This window comes from Pristiophorus japonicus, chromosome 3, assembly GCF_044704955.1.
Source record: "Pristiophorus japonicus isolate sPriJap1 chromosome 3, sPriJap1.hap1, whole genome shotgun sequence".
NCBI classification, from domain to species: Eukaryota; Metazoa; Chordata; class Chondrichthyes; family Pristiophoridae; genus Pristiophorus; species Pristiophorus japonicus.
Window position 1 is genome coordinate 193,660,654 of NC_091979.1, and position 15,209 is coordinate 193,675,862.

Consider the following 15,209-nt stretch of genomic DNA (forward strand, 5'->3'; position numbering starts at 1 on the left):
GATCAGTTCCTATGGACTGTAGGGTAGCTAATGTAACACCACTTTTTAAAAAAGGAGGGAGAGAGAAAACGGGTAATTATAGACCGGTTAGCCTGACATCAGTCGTGGGGAAAATGTTGGAATCAGTTATTAAAGATGAAATAGCAGCGCATTTGGAAAGCAGTGACAGGATCGGCCCAAGTCAGCATGGATTTATGAAAGGGAAATCATGCTTGACAAATCTTCTAGAATTTTTTGAGGATGTAACTAGTGGAATGGACAAAGGAGAACCAGTTGGATGTGGTGTATTTGGACTTTTAAAAGGCTTTTGACAAGGTCCCACACAAGAGATTGGTGTGCAAAATTAAAGCACATGGTATTGGGGGTAATGTACTGACGTGGATAGAGAACTGATTGGCAGATAGGAAGCAGAGAGTCAGGATAACCGGGTCCTTTTCAGAATGGCAGGCAGTGACTAGTGAGGTGCCGCAGGGCTCAGTGCTGGGAACCCAGCTATTTACAAGATACATCAATGATTTAGATGAAGGAATTGAGTGTAATATTTTCAAGTTTGCAGATGACACTCAGCTGGGTGGCGGTGTGAGCTGTGAGGAGGTTGCTAAGAGGCTGCAGGGTGACTTGGACAGGTTAGGTGAGTGGGCAAATGCATGGCAGATGCAGTATAATGTGGATAAATGTGAGGTTAACCACTTTGGTGGCAAAAACACGGAGGCAGAATATCTGAATGGTGGCAGATTAGGAAAAAGGCAGGTGCAACAAGATCTGGGTGTCATGGTACATCAGTCATTGAAAGTTGGCATGCAGGTACAGCAGGCAAATAGTATGTTGGCCTTCATAGCTAGGAGATTTGAGTACAGGAGCAGGGAGGTCTTACTGCACTTGTATAGGGCCTTGGTGAGGCCTCACCTGGAATATTGTGTTTAGTTTTGGTCTCCTAATCTGAGGAAGGACGTTCTCGCTATTGAGGGAGTGCAGCGAAGGTTCACCAGACTGATTCCCTGGATGGCAGGACTGACATATGAGGAGAGACTGGATCGACTGGGCCTGTATTCACTGAAGTTTAGAAGGATGAGAGGGGATCTCATAGAAACTTATAAAATTCTGACGGGACTGGACAGGTTAGATGCAGGAAGAATGTTCCCGATGTTGGTGAAGTTCAGAACCAGGGGACACAGTCTAAGGATAAGGGATAAGCCATTTAGGACTGAGATGAGGAGAAACTTCTTCACTCAGAGAGTTGTTAACCTGAGGAAGATCTCTACCGCAGAGAGGTGTTGATGCCAGTTCATTGGATATATTCAAGAGGGAGTTAGATACGGCCCTTATGGCTAAAGGGATCAAAGGTTATGGAGAGAAAGCAGGAAAGGGGTACTGAGGTGAATGATCAGCCATGATCTTATTGAATGGTGGTGCAGGCTCGAAGGGCCGAATGGCCTATTCCTGCACCTATTTTCTATGTTTCTATGAAGTAACTGTACCTTTTTCATTTTGTATGCTGTTTTCTCTAGAGATTTCTTGGTCTTTGATCCTGTCAATGAACTGACGCTCTCAACAACAAAAGCAACCTGTATTTATATTGCACCTTTAACGCAGTAAAACGTCCCAAGGCGCTTCACGGGTGTAATTTGACACTGAGCCACATAGAGATATTAGGGAAGATGACTCAAAGCTTTGTCAAAGAGATAGGTTTTAAGGAGTGTCTTGAAGGAGGTAGAGAGGTTTAGGGAGGGAATTCCAGAGCTTCAGGCCTTGCAGTTGAAGACACGGCTGCCAATGGTAGAGCAATTAAATTTGAGGATGCTCAAGAGACCAGAATTACAGGAATGCAGATATCTGGGAGGGTTGTAGGGCTGGAGGAGATTACAGAGATTGGGAAGTGCGAGGTCATGGAGTGATTTGAAAACAAGGATGGGAATGTTAAAATTGAGGCGTTGTTTAACCAGGAGCCACTGTGGATCAGCGAGCACAGGGAAGGGTCAACGGGACTTGGTGTGAGTTACTCGGGCAACAGAGTTTTGGATGAGCTCAAGTTTACACAGGGTAGAAAATTGGTGGCAGGCCAGGAATGCGTTGGAATAGTCAAGTCTAGAGGTAACAAAGGCATCATTTAAGATGTTCCTTAAAATCTATCTCTTTGATTAAGCTTTTGGTCATCTGTCCTAATATATCTATGTGACTCGGTATCAAATTATGTCTGATAACACTCCTGTGAAGTGCCTTAGGATGTTTTACTACATTAAAGATACTATATAAATGCAAGTTGTTGTTGTTTACTATTCAGCCTGCATGCAAGAAACTTGTTTTGTTGCTTAAAGGATGAATCCAGTCCTCATTCTCCTCCTCCTCCTCCTCTACCCCACCACATCCCCCAACAGCAACTTGCAAATCCAGCTTTGTATATTGAGGTTGCCGCCCATGTAAAAGCATATACAACTTTAATCATGTAGTGATAATATTGGAATCAACAATCCTTCAGTATAAAGATCGGTTTACATCAACTATTTGGGAAAAAATAGCAATTGGACTGTCATGATAGTAGCCACTGGCAGAAATACCACAAAGACTCAAAATACCACAATATAGTAACATACTCATTACAAAAAGGTAATAGGTACCAAGAAGCCCTTTCAACTTTGCAATATCAATGAGGGAGTTTAAATTAGTTGTTCTAAACTGCTTTGACCTTGATTTCAGTTTAACATGAGCTCTTTTGAGATTAGTCACTCAAATATTATTCTTTTAATTAGTAGTTGAATGAAGCAAAAACACTGAACAACAGTTGAATATTCCATTTACCTCCTCTATTGAAAGCCCAATCTGACTAATGTGGACTCCTTTTAAGATCCACTCTCATCTGCTCGAGAAGAAAGTAGTTAGGTCCCAACTGGATTTAATCTTTAAGGATGCCAATTCATTCTGAATGTTACAGGTTGGTGATGATGCATTTACCAATGCCCTTCAGTCCTCTCTCATTTCTGTGTGCAGTGCTTTAAAATAGGCAGCATCATAGGAAAAAAAAAACTCTTCCTACTCAATGCAACACCTACTTCCACTTTGCAATTGTACACTTATTTAGAGTTGTAAAAGAAATGCCTTAGTTCATGGTCTAATTTATTGCATTATTTTCTGCTTGCAGGCTGTTGAAGGTGAACATACCTCTGTTGGGATGCTGGGGATCAGCAATGTCCAACCCCTTCTCCTACTCATCCAGTGGCTTCCAGAACTGGACTCTTTTGAACTACAAATCTTTGTTTCTGATTGGCTGAAGAGGATATGCTGCATCAACCGTCAAAGCCGCACATTCTGTGTAAACGCCAGCATAGTGAACCGTATTCTGGTGACCTTGAACTGTCACGCTAGACTGCACCGTACATGTGCGGAGAATCTGATTGGACTGCTAGGGTCTTTGGGCAGCCAGTCATTGAGCTCGGGGGAGATCCTGCAGTTGATGAGGTTATTGAGGACAGATGACCCTAAACAGGCCCACCCCTATGTGGTTCCTGTGACATGTGCAATACTGGGCATAGCCCGGAAACAGGGCTTAGATAATGCACTACAGTACTTTAACCTGTCCCACAGTATGGCGGGAATCATGGTGCCCACTATTCAACATTGGCCTGGCTATGCCTTTAGCTTCTATGCATGGCTATGTCTTGATCAGGGACAAGAGACCAGTGGAATCTTTGGGAAAGGAAGCAAGAGGAAACAACTGTACAGGTAGGACAAAAACAATTCAATTGTAAAATTAGGAGAATTTTTTCACTCGGGGTTGAACTAGTTTAAAATTTCACTGTTCAGTTGCCCCCCTCACCTGCCCCAGATATTGCCTATCATCCTATAAGAATGGGCAGCTCAGACACTGTGGCTCCACCATGCTTCTGTGACTAGGGTTGCCAACCCTCCAGGATTGTCCTGGAGTTTTCAAGAGTTTAAGATTCATTTCTTAGACACAGCCCGGGAGATTATTAGTTATAAAATTATTGGAGATGGGGAAAAAGGCTGTTTGGTTGGGGAGGTTAGAAGCAGGCGGTCATGTAATAAAACCACCAGGAATATGTCCAACCAGAGTTGGTAACCCTATCTCTGATGAGTGGAACAGACTCCCAATAGGCAGACTGTTGATTTTGTACCTAGATTAAGATGTTTAATCTGGATTGACTCCAGAGTATTGCTTCTTGCAATGGAGATTTTTTTTACTCTAGCCAATTTGGATTTTAGATGAAGGAGAGATGAGATGAACCTTTGGCTGTATTCCATAGTTAGAATACCACAGCGCGGTCTGCTGTTTTAATTCAATTAATGGCTCATAACCACAATCTTAGTATTCAGGAATTTCAATAATTCTGCTGTTTGCTAGCAACTGGAATTATTTTTTCCTTTAACTGAAATTCTTTCTGGTATTTTAATAATGTTTTCCCTATTAAATAATACCCTAGTATTAAGTTCCATAATCATTGAGTGTTTCATGAATCGTTCCTTGAAGGTACTAGAATTTGTCAGGGTAATTATCCTTTGCCAATAAGTGACGCAAAACTTGTTAGCAACTATCTCAGCACAATACTTAATGAAAAATTGAATGAACCCCATAAAGTTAACAGTATAGATTATATTAAAATAAATTGAGCGGGACTGCCTAGAACAATAGATAGTCAGGAAGAAGGTTTTAATCCAATTAATGATTCAGATTTATTTCTGAAACAATGGAATCCTGAGGGTGACTACAAGCAAGTCCTCTTCATCCATAAGAGAAAGGCCCATTAGAACTTCAAAACAAGATTGCAGGATTGGAATCCCAGTTATCCCTGTTGCTCTCACATGTATAGTGGAGTTTATCTTGGGGGTTTTATTGTATGTTGATTTGGAGAGACAAGAGTCTTTCAAAGTGAACTTTGTGTGCAGCCAATACTGAAGGATTAACAAATGTGACATAACTGCTTCAAGTTTAGGAATTGAATGATGACCACTGGTAAATAATAGTTTATCGTTATAAATAGCAGACCCTAATTGCGTCTTCAAATCAGTATTCTAATCTAGTTAAACTTAGCAGCTATGGTTTATGATAATCAATATATTTTCTGCACCTTTGGCGCACGATCTGGATTAATTTCAGGCTTTGGGGTTGTTCTGGGTATTGATAATTTCTGATTTCAGAGTATAGTTGAGCAACATTAAACTTAAGCCATAATATAAACAGAAAATGCCTGCAATATTCAGCAGGTCAGACAGCATCTGCGGAGAGAGAAACAAAGTTAACGTTTCAGGTCTGTGACCCGTCGTCAGAACTGCAAAATGTTATAGATGTAGAGATTTTTAATCAAGTGCAGGTGCAAGGAAAAGGACAGAGGGGAGGAAAGAACAAAAGGGAAGGTCTGTGATAGGGTGGGTCGCAGGAGTGATTTAAATGACAAAAGGGATGATGGTGCAAGGCAAACGGGGATGGTAATGGGACAAGTAAAGAAACAAAAGGTGGGTCGAAAGGAATTGTAAATGGGAATTTCAGAATCATCAACTGCTGCCATCTGAAAAAATGAGAGAAGAGGTTATGATCTGAAATTGTTGAACTCAATGTTGAGTCTGGAAGGTTGTCAAGTGCCTAAAGGAAAGATGAGATACTGCTCCTTAAGCTTCCATTGAGCTTTATTGGGACAGTGTAGAAGGTCGAGGACAGAGAGGTGAGAGTAGGATAGAAAATTAAAATGACAGACAACTGGAAGCTCGGGGTCACACTTGCGGACTGAATGGAGGCATTCAGCAAAGTGATCACTGGAAAAATATCTCTTCTCCTTAGAGAAGACCTTGAAAGAAAGTTCATCAGAAATCATTGCGCTCTTAGAAACAATGTTATGTTTTCTCTTGGTGCCGAAAATCAAATCCGAGATGAAATTGCATCCATCATCAACTTTGATGCTCATCAGCCAGTCTGGCCTCCTGGACATTTGAGTATAAGCTGTTTAACCATAGTTTATGCTTTGTTGGTGTATCTCTCTCATTTGTTTCTCTATTCTCTATTTTAGTTTATACGTGAAGTACAAAGGAATTTTATTAAATAGTATTTAGTTTTAAAACGGCTGTTTTGAAGTGATATTTATCTGTATTGTGTTTGGAAGTAACAGAAAACTCCAACTGCAGACATGTATCTGAATGCTTGTTCTATAAATACAGTACAAGTAATGCTGGTTCTATAAATACAGTGGTGAAACTTGTGCGTAACCTGTGGGTTTTATTTATCAAGATAGTGAAATACTCTTTCCACATAGCAGTGTGAAAAATTTATTTTTATGTACAAGTAGAGAAACATTTTCCATTTGATTGCTGGGATTTACTGTGTATATCGCAGGTACTTGCTACGAAGCTGAGATTTAGTGTATTCAGTATCTAGTGGTTGGCTGGTCCTGGCCTGGGAATACTCTGTTCCATATGAATTGAAAGTTAGTAGCTCATTGGAGTGATCCTATGGAAGTTCAGGTGTGTGTCAGCAGAGCACGAAGCACAATCTATTGCCTTGAACTCGATGCCAGTTGGTTGCTTTTGATATTCTTCATTGATTTATTTATCTTCAGATATACTTTGCTTTGGTTTTATTTATTTGCACTATGGTGAGTGATGCAACATAGGGAAAGGATAATCATTAAAAAAAAAAGATTTACTGCGTGAAAATACTGTTACTTGGATTTCAGTTCTTACATTTGTTCCTGGGTTGTGGGCGTTGCTAGCAAACCCAACATTTATTGCCCATCCCTAATTGCCCTTGAGAAGGTGGTGGTGATGAGCCGCCGCCTTGAACCGCTGCAATTCTTGTGGTGAAGGTACTCCCACAGTGTTGTTCGGGAGGAAGTTCCAGGATTTTGATACAGCGACGATGAGGGAATGATGATATATTTCTAAGTCAGGATGGTGTGTAACTTAGAACTGAACTTGCAGGTGGTGATGTTCCCATGCGCCTGCTGCCCTTGTCCTTCTACGTTGTAGAGGTTGTCGGTTTGTGATGTGCTGTCGAAGAAGCTTTGGCGAGTTGCTGCAGTACATCTTGTGGATGGTATACACTGCAGCCACAGTGCGCTGGTGGTAGAGGGAGTGAATGTTGAAGGTGGTGGATGGGGTGCAAATTAAGCGGGCTGCTTTGTCCTGGATAATGGCGAGCTTCTTGATTGTTGTTGGAGCTGCACTCATCCAGGCAAGTGGAGAGTATTCCATCACACTGCTGACTCCAGGGTGACCAAGGCTTAGAACTCAACATCCAGGGGTATTCAACATTTAGGAAGGATAGACAGAAAGGAAAAGGAGGTGGGGTGGCGTTGCTGGTTAAAGAGGAAATTAATGCAATAGTAAGGAAGGACATTAGCTTGGATGATGTGGAATCTGTATGGGTGGAGCTACGGAATACCAAGGGCAGAAAACGCTAGTGGGAGTTGTGTACAGACCACCAAACAGTAATAATGAGGATGGGGACAGCATCAAACAAGAAATTAGGGATGCGTGCAATAAAGGTACAGCAGTTATCATGGGCGACTTCAATCTACATATTGACTGGGCTAACCAAACTGGTAGCAATGCAGTGGTGGAGGATTTCCTGGAGTGTATTGGGGATGGCTTTGTAGACCAATATGTCAAGGAACCAACTAGAGAGCTGGCTATCCTTGACTGGGTGATGTGTAATGAGAAAGGACTAATTAATGTTTTAATTATGTTGTGCGAGGCCCCTTGGGGAAGAGTGACCATAATATGGTAGAATTCTTTATTAAGATGGAGAGCGACACAGTTAATTCAAAGACTAGGGTCCTGAACTTGGGGAAAGGTAACTTGGATAGTATGAGACGTGAATTGGCTAGAATAGACTGGCAAATGATACTTAAAGGGTTGACGGTAGATAGGCAATGGCAAACATTTAAAGATCACATGGATGAACTTCAACAATTGTACATCCCAGCCTGGAGTAAAAATAAAATGGGGAAGGTGGCTCAACCGTGGCTAACAAGGGAAATTAAGGATAGTGTTAAATTCAAGGAAGAGGCATATAAATTGGCCAGAAAAAGCAGCAAACTTGAGGACTGGGAGAATTTTGTAATACAGTAGAGGAGGACAAAGGGTTTAATTAGGAGGGGGAAAATAGAGTATGAGAGGAAGCTTGCTGGGAACATAAAAACTGACTGCAAATGCTTCTATAGATATGTGAAGAGAAAAAGATTAGTGAAAACAAACGTAGGTCCCTTGCAGTCAGATACAGGTGAATTTATAATGGGGAACAAAGAAATGGCAGACCAGTTAAACAAATACTTTGGTTCTGTTTTCACAAAAGAAGACACAAATAACCTTCCGGAAATACTCGGGGACCGAGGGTCTTGTGAGAAGGAGGAACTGAAGGATATCCTTATAAAGCGGGAAATTGATGGGATTGAAGCCCGATAAATCCCCGGGGCCTGATAGTCTGCATCCCAGAGTACTTAAGAAAGTGGCCCTAGAAATAGTGGATGCATTGGTGATTATTTTCCAACAGTCTATCGACTCTGGATCAGTTCCTATGGACTGCAGGGTAGCTAATGTAACACTACTGTTTAAAAAAAGTAGGGAGAGAGAAAACTGGTAATTATAGACCAGTTAGCCTGACATCAGTCGTGGGGAAAATGTTGGAATCAATTATTAAAGATGAAATAGCAGCGCATTTGGAAAGCAGTGACAGGATCGGTCCAAGTCAGCATGGATTTATGAAAGGGAGATCATGCTTGACAAATCTTCTGGAATTTTTTGAGGATGTAACTAGTAGAGTGGACAAGGGAGAACCAATGGATGTGGTGTATTTGGACTTTCAAAAGCCTTTTGATAAGGTCCCACACAAGAGATTGGTGTGCAAAATCAAAGCACATGGTATTGGGGGTAATGTACTGATGTGGATAGAGAACTGGTTGGCAGACAAGAAACAGAGTCAGGATAAACGGGTCCTTTTCAGAATGGCAGGCAGTGACTAGTGGGGTGCCGCAAGGCTCAGTGCTGGGACCCCAGCTCTTCACTATATACATCAATGATTTAGATGAAGGAATTGAGTGTAATATCTCCAAGTTTGCAGATGACACTAAACTGGGTGGGGGTGTGAGCTGTGAGGAGGATGCTAAAAGGCTGCAGGGTGACTTGGACAGGTTAGGTGAGTGGGCAAATGCATGGCAGATGTAGTATAATGTAGATAAATGTGAGGTTATCCACTTTGGGAGCAAAAACACGAAGGCAGAATATTATCTGAATGGCGGCAGATTAGGAAAGGGGGAGGTGCAACGAGACCTGGGTGTCATGGTTCATCAGTCATTGAAAGTTGGCATGCAGGTACAGCAGGCAGTGAAGAAGGCAAATGGTATGTTAGCCTTCATAGCTAGGGGATTTGAGTATAGAAACAGGGAGGTCTTGTTGCAGTTGTACAGGGCCTTGGTGAGGCCTCACCTGGAATATTGTGTTCCGTTTTGGTCTCCTAATCTGAGGAAGGACGTTCTTGCTATTGAGGGAGTGCAGCGAAGGTTTATCAGACTGATTCCCGGGATGGCGGGACTGACAAATGAGGAGAGACTGGATCAACTGAGCCTTTATTCACTGGAGTTTAAAAGGATGAGAGGGGATCTCATAGAAACGTATAAGATTCTGATGGGACTGGACAGGTTAGATGCAGGAGGAATGATCCCGATGATGCTGAAGTCCAGAACCAGGAGACACAGTCTTAGGATAAGGGGTAGGCCATTTAGGACTGAGATGAGGAGAAACTTCTTCACTCAGAGTTGTTAACCTGTGGAATTCCCTACCGCAGAGAGTTGTTGATGCCAGTTCATTGGATATATTCAAGAGAGACTTAGATATGGCCCTTTCGGCTAAAGGGATCAAGGAGTATGGAGAGAAAGCAGGAAAAAAGGGGCACTGAGGGAATGATCAGCTATGATCTTATTGAATGGTGGTGCAGGCTCGAGGGGCCGAATGGCCTACTCCTGCACCTATTTTCTATGTTTCCCTGACTTGTGCTTTGTAGATGGTGGAAAATGCTTGGGGAGTCAGGAGGTGAGACTCGCACTGCAGAATACCCAGTCTCTGACCTGCTCTTGTAGCCACAGTGTTTATGTGGCTGGTCCACTTAAGTTTCTGGTCCATGGTGTCCCCTAGGATGTTGATGGTGGGGGATTCAGCGATGGTAATGACATTGATTATCAAGGGACGGTGGTTAGATGCACTCTTGTTGGAGATAGTCATTGCCTGCCACTTGTGTTGTGTAAATGTTACTTGCCACTTATCAGCCCAAGCCTGAATGTTGTCCAGGTCTTTCTGTATGCAAGCATAGACTGCTTCATTATCTGAGGAGTTGCAAATGGAACTGAACACTATGCAGTCATCAGCAAACAACCCCACTTCTGACCTTATGATGGGAAGGTCATTGATGAAGCAGCTGAAGATAGTTGGGCCTAGAACACTGCTCTGAGGAACTCCTACAGTGATATCCTGCGATTGAGATAATCGGCCTCCAACAACCCTAACCATTTTCCTTTATGCTAAGTATAACTCCAGCCAGTAGAAATTCTTTCCCCTGTTTGCCATTCACTTCAATTTTACTAGGGCTCCTTGATGCCACACTCTGTCAAATGCTGCCTTGATAAGGGCAGTCACTCTCACCCCACCTCTGGAATTCAACTCTTTGTCCATGTTTGGAGCAAGACTGTAATGAGGTCTGGAGCTGAGTGGTCCTGGCGGAAACCAAACTGAGTATTGGTGAATAGGTTATTGGTGAGTAACTGCCACTTGATAGCACTGTCGACAACACCTTCCATTACTTTGCTGATGATTGAGAGTAGACTGATGGGGCGGTAATTGGCCAGATTGGATTTGCCCTGTTTTTTGTGGACAGGATATACCTGGGCCGTTTTCCACATTGTCGGGTAGTTGCCAGTGTTGAAGCTATACTGGAACAGCTTGGCTAGAGGTGCAGCTAGTTCTGGAGCACAAGTCTTCAGCACGACAGTAGAAGACGCAATCTGTCTTCGTCGTAGAAGATGTAAAAAGCATACCTAAAATGGTGGGGAACGAAGGCCCTAATGAGGGTGAGGAACTTAATGTAATTAATATAAGTAGAGAAAAAGTATTGGAGAAACTAATGGGACTAAAAGCTGACATCCCCTGGACCTGACGGCTGACATCCTTGGGTTCTAAAAGAAGTGGCTGCAGAGATAGTGGATGCATTGGTTTTGATCTTACAAAATTCCCTAGATTCTAGAACAGTCCCAGCGGATTGGAAGGTAGCACATGTAACACCGCGATTCAAGAAAGGAGGGAGAGAGAAAACAGGGAACTACAGGCCAGGTAGCCTGACATCAGTTATCGGGAAAATATTGGAATCCAGTGTTATCAAAGTGGTATCAGGGCACTTAGAAAATCGTAACATGATTAGGCAGAGTCAACATGGTTTTATGAAAGGGAAATCATGTTTGACAAATTTATTGGAGTTTTTTGAGGATGTAACTAGCAGGGTAGATAAAGGGGAACCAGTGGATCTAGTATATTGGATTTCCAAAAGGCATTCAATAAGGTGCCACATAAAAGGTTATTATACAAGATAAGGGCTCATGGGATTGGAGGTAATGCATTAGCATGGTTAGAGGATTGGTTAACAGACCGAAAACAGAGAGTAGGGATAAACGGGTCTTTTTCAGGTTGACAGGCTATAACTAGTGGGGTACCTCAAGGATCAATGCTGGGGTCTCAGCTATTTACAATCTATATTAATGACCTATATTAATGCGAGAGAACACCTCCGCAGGTCGGGCTAGAAAAAACCATACCACTACAACTTCCAACACGAGCCGTTCCAAGCGTGCAATGATTTCGAGGTGGGAAACTGGATGACGTCATCAAAACCCAGCTCACCGTTTGGAGCGTGGGCAGGAACATCGGCGGGACCCAGGTACAGTGGAGGAGCGGCGAGAAATCACGGCGGAGGTGCGGCGAGTGATTGAGGCGGAGGAGCGATAAGAGATCACGCTGAGATTTGGCGAGTGATCGTGGTGGAGGTTCAGTGAATGTTTGGTGCGGAGGTGCGGCGAGAGATCGTGGCGGAGGTGCGGCGAGAGATCGTGGTGGAGATGCGGCGAATGTTTGTGGTGGAGGAACGGCGAGAGATTGTGGTGGAGGTGTGGCAAATGAGGGCACGGGGCCCAGAAGAGCCGAGGGCCCAGGAGCATGGGCCAGCCCACACTGCGATATGTGTGCATACTAGATCTGTGCAGCAGAGTCGGTCTCCAGTCGTTCTGGTTAACCCTTGCTATTGGATAGAGGCTGTCAAGCCCGTGTGGTGGCTGATGTGCAGCAGCCACCACACGTTAAAAAAGTCTACTCAGTGGCATCTTCCCCCCCCCCCACTGCCCCTTCAATTGGAGTTCAGGACTGGAATATCGGGTCCTTCATTGAAACATCTGTGAACTCATCCCTTTTGGTGTGGAAGCAAATCATCCTCGTTCGAGGGACGCCTATGATGATGATGGTAAAGACCTAAATGAAGAGACTGAGTGTAATGTATCCAAGTTTGCTGACGATACAAAGCTAGGTGGGACAGTAATCTGTGAGGAGAACACTAAGCGTCTGCAAAGGGATATAGACAGACTAAGTGAGTGGGCAATAAGGTGGCAGATGGAGTATAACGTAGGGAAATGTGAGGTTATTCACTTTGGTAGGAAGAATAGAAAAACAGAATATTTTTTAAATGGTGGGAAACTTTTAAATATTGGTGTTCAGAGAGATTTGAGTGTCCTTGTGCAAGAAACACAGAAATCTAGTATGCAGATACAACAAGCAATAAGGAAGGCAAAAATGGCATGTTGTCCTTTATTGCAAGGGGGTTGGAGTATAAGAGTAAGGAAGTCTTGCTACAATTGTACTGGGCCTTGGGTGAGACCACACTTGGAGTACTGTGCACCGTTTTGGTCTCCTTATCTAAGGAAGGATATACTTGCCTTGGAGGCAGTGCATCAGAGGTTCACTAGATTGATTCCTGGGATGAGAGGGCTGTCTTATGATGAGAGATTGTGTAGAATGGGCCTATACTCTGGAGTTTAGAAGAATGGGAGGTGATCTCATTGAAACACACAAGATTCTGAAGGCGATTGACAGCATAGATGCTGAAAGGTTGTTTCCCCTGGCTGAAGTGTCTGGAACTCGGGGGCACAGTCTCAGGATAAGGGGTCGGCCATTCAAGATAGAGATGAGGAGGAATTTCTTCACTCAGAGGCTTGTGAATCTTTGGAATTCTCTGCCCCAGAGGGCTGTGGATGCTGAGTCTCTGAATATATTCAAGGCTCAGATAGATAAATTTTTGGAGTCTAGGGGAATCAAGGGATATGGAGATCGGGCGGGAAAGTGGAGTTGAGGTCGATGATCTTACTGAATGGTGGAGCAGGCTCGAGGGGCCATATGGCCTTCTCCAGCTCCTATTTCACATGTTCTTATGATATTGTCGTGGCCTATAGCCTTTGCTATATCCAGTGCGCTCAGCCGTTTCTTGATATCAGCTACAGTGAATCGAATTGGCTGAAGAGTGGCTTCTTCGATGGTGGAGACCTCAGGAGGAGGCCAAGATGGATCATCTACTCAGCACTTCTGGCTGAAGATCGTTGCAAATGCTTCAGCCTTGTCTTTTGCACTCGAGTGCTGGGCTCTGCCATCATTGAGAATGGGGATGTTTGTGGAGCCTCCTCCTCCCGTTAGTTGTTTAGTGCTGCATCACCATTCACGACTGGATGTGGCAGGACTGTGGAGCTTTGATCTGACCCATTGATTGTGGGATCGCTTAGCTCTATCTATAACATGCTGTTTCTGTTGTTTATCATGCATGTCGTCCTGTGTTGCAGCTTCCCCATGTCATTTTTAGGGACGCCTGGTGCTGCTCCTGGCATGCTCTTCTGGACTCCCCATTGAACCAAGGTTTGTCCCCTGGCTTGATGGTAATGGTTGAGTGAGGGATATGCCGGGCCATGACATTACAGATTGTGGTGGAATACAATCCTACTGTTGCTGATGGCCCACAGCGCCCAGTTTTGAGCTGCTGGATCTGTTCTGAATCTATCCCATTTAGCACGGTGGGCGTGCCACACAACACGATGGAGGGTGTCCTCAGTGTGAAGACGGGACTTCTTCTCCAGAAGGATTGTGTGGTGGTAACTGCTACCAATACTTTCATGGACAGATGCATCTGCGACAGATGGATTGGTGAGGATGAAGTTAAGTAGGTTTTTCCCCCGTGTTGGTTTTCTCACCACCTGCAGGTCCAGTCTGGCTGTTGTGTCTTTCAGGGCTCGGTCAGCAGTGGGAAATGGGGCAAAGGCGGATATATGGAGTTGGGTCACAGATCAATCAATTTCTCATTGAATTGCGGAACAGGCTCGAGGGGATGAATAGCTTACCGTTCTTGTGTTCCTAGTGAGTGTGTAAAGTTTTCCAACTGTGAAAAATGCCGAGCTGTATGCTTGGACTATTGGTAGTCATTCCAAACTTAGTTGTGCCTGGAGGAGTGATTTTGAATTGTAATGAAGTGTAGGCGAATACAGCTCTCCTTGTGAAACAAGTTTGACTTTGATATTTAAGAGCATCATGTGAAAGGCATATTGGTACAGCATTGAAGTGTTTCGATGTCATTTTATTTTTATGTGGGATATTGCTAAATAAGGCGAGTACTTTAAATTACGGTCCTGCAGTAGATCTTCTCTTGGATTCAGCGTACTAAACACTCGCATAAGCAGTCCCTGCATCTCCTATGATCAGGAGTTTACCTTTATTGCTCAATATGTAGTCGGGGTTGTAAGATTAAATCCATTGTTATGTAAATTAGATATTGTAATCACATTCTTGCCTTCATGTTTGTTCCATTTTCCAGAAAGCAGATAAATGTTTTTGTGAGATTAGACCAATTGTAAATCAACAGGCTAGTTAATTTACATGTAATATGAGAATGAATAGAATACATTGTTATCATGTTGTCAACCAATGGAAACAATCTCTCTATTTACTGTAGCAGCACCCTTTATCTTGAAAAATCTCCATCCAGCTTCTTAGATCTAATGATAAGTGTCCTAACTTCTTTCTTCATAACTGTAACCCCACGTCCCTGGTAACATCTTAGTGAATCTGTGCTGCACTTTTCCATTGCTTTTATATTACTATAATGAGTACTCAAAACTGCACAATACTCCCAACTACAGCCT

General features: G+C 43.3%; 1 protein-coding gene across 6 annotated transcripts in view; it reads left to right on the top strand.

Moving 5' to 3' along the window:
- Positions 1 to 15,209, top strand: part of nbeal1 (neurobeachin-like 1) — a 503,417-nt gene that overhangs the window by 239,944 nt on the left and 248,264 nt on the right. For all 6 annotated transcript variants that reach the window (XR_011592710.1, XM_070876167.1, XM_070876168.1 and 3 more), the window contains one exon: positions 3,137 to 3,717. Coding sequence is in view for 5 of the 6 variants with exons in the window: in XM_070876167.1 (XP_070732268.1) it covers positions 3,137 to 3,717 (581 nt within the window). In the remaining variant the exon portion in view is untranslated. The remainder of the gene's footprint in view (positions 1 to 3,136; positions 3,718 to 15,209) is intronic.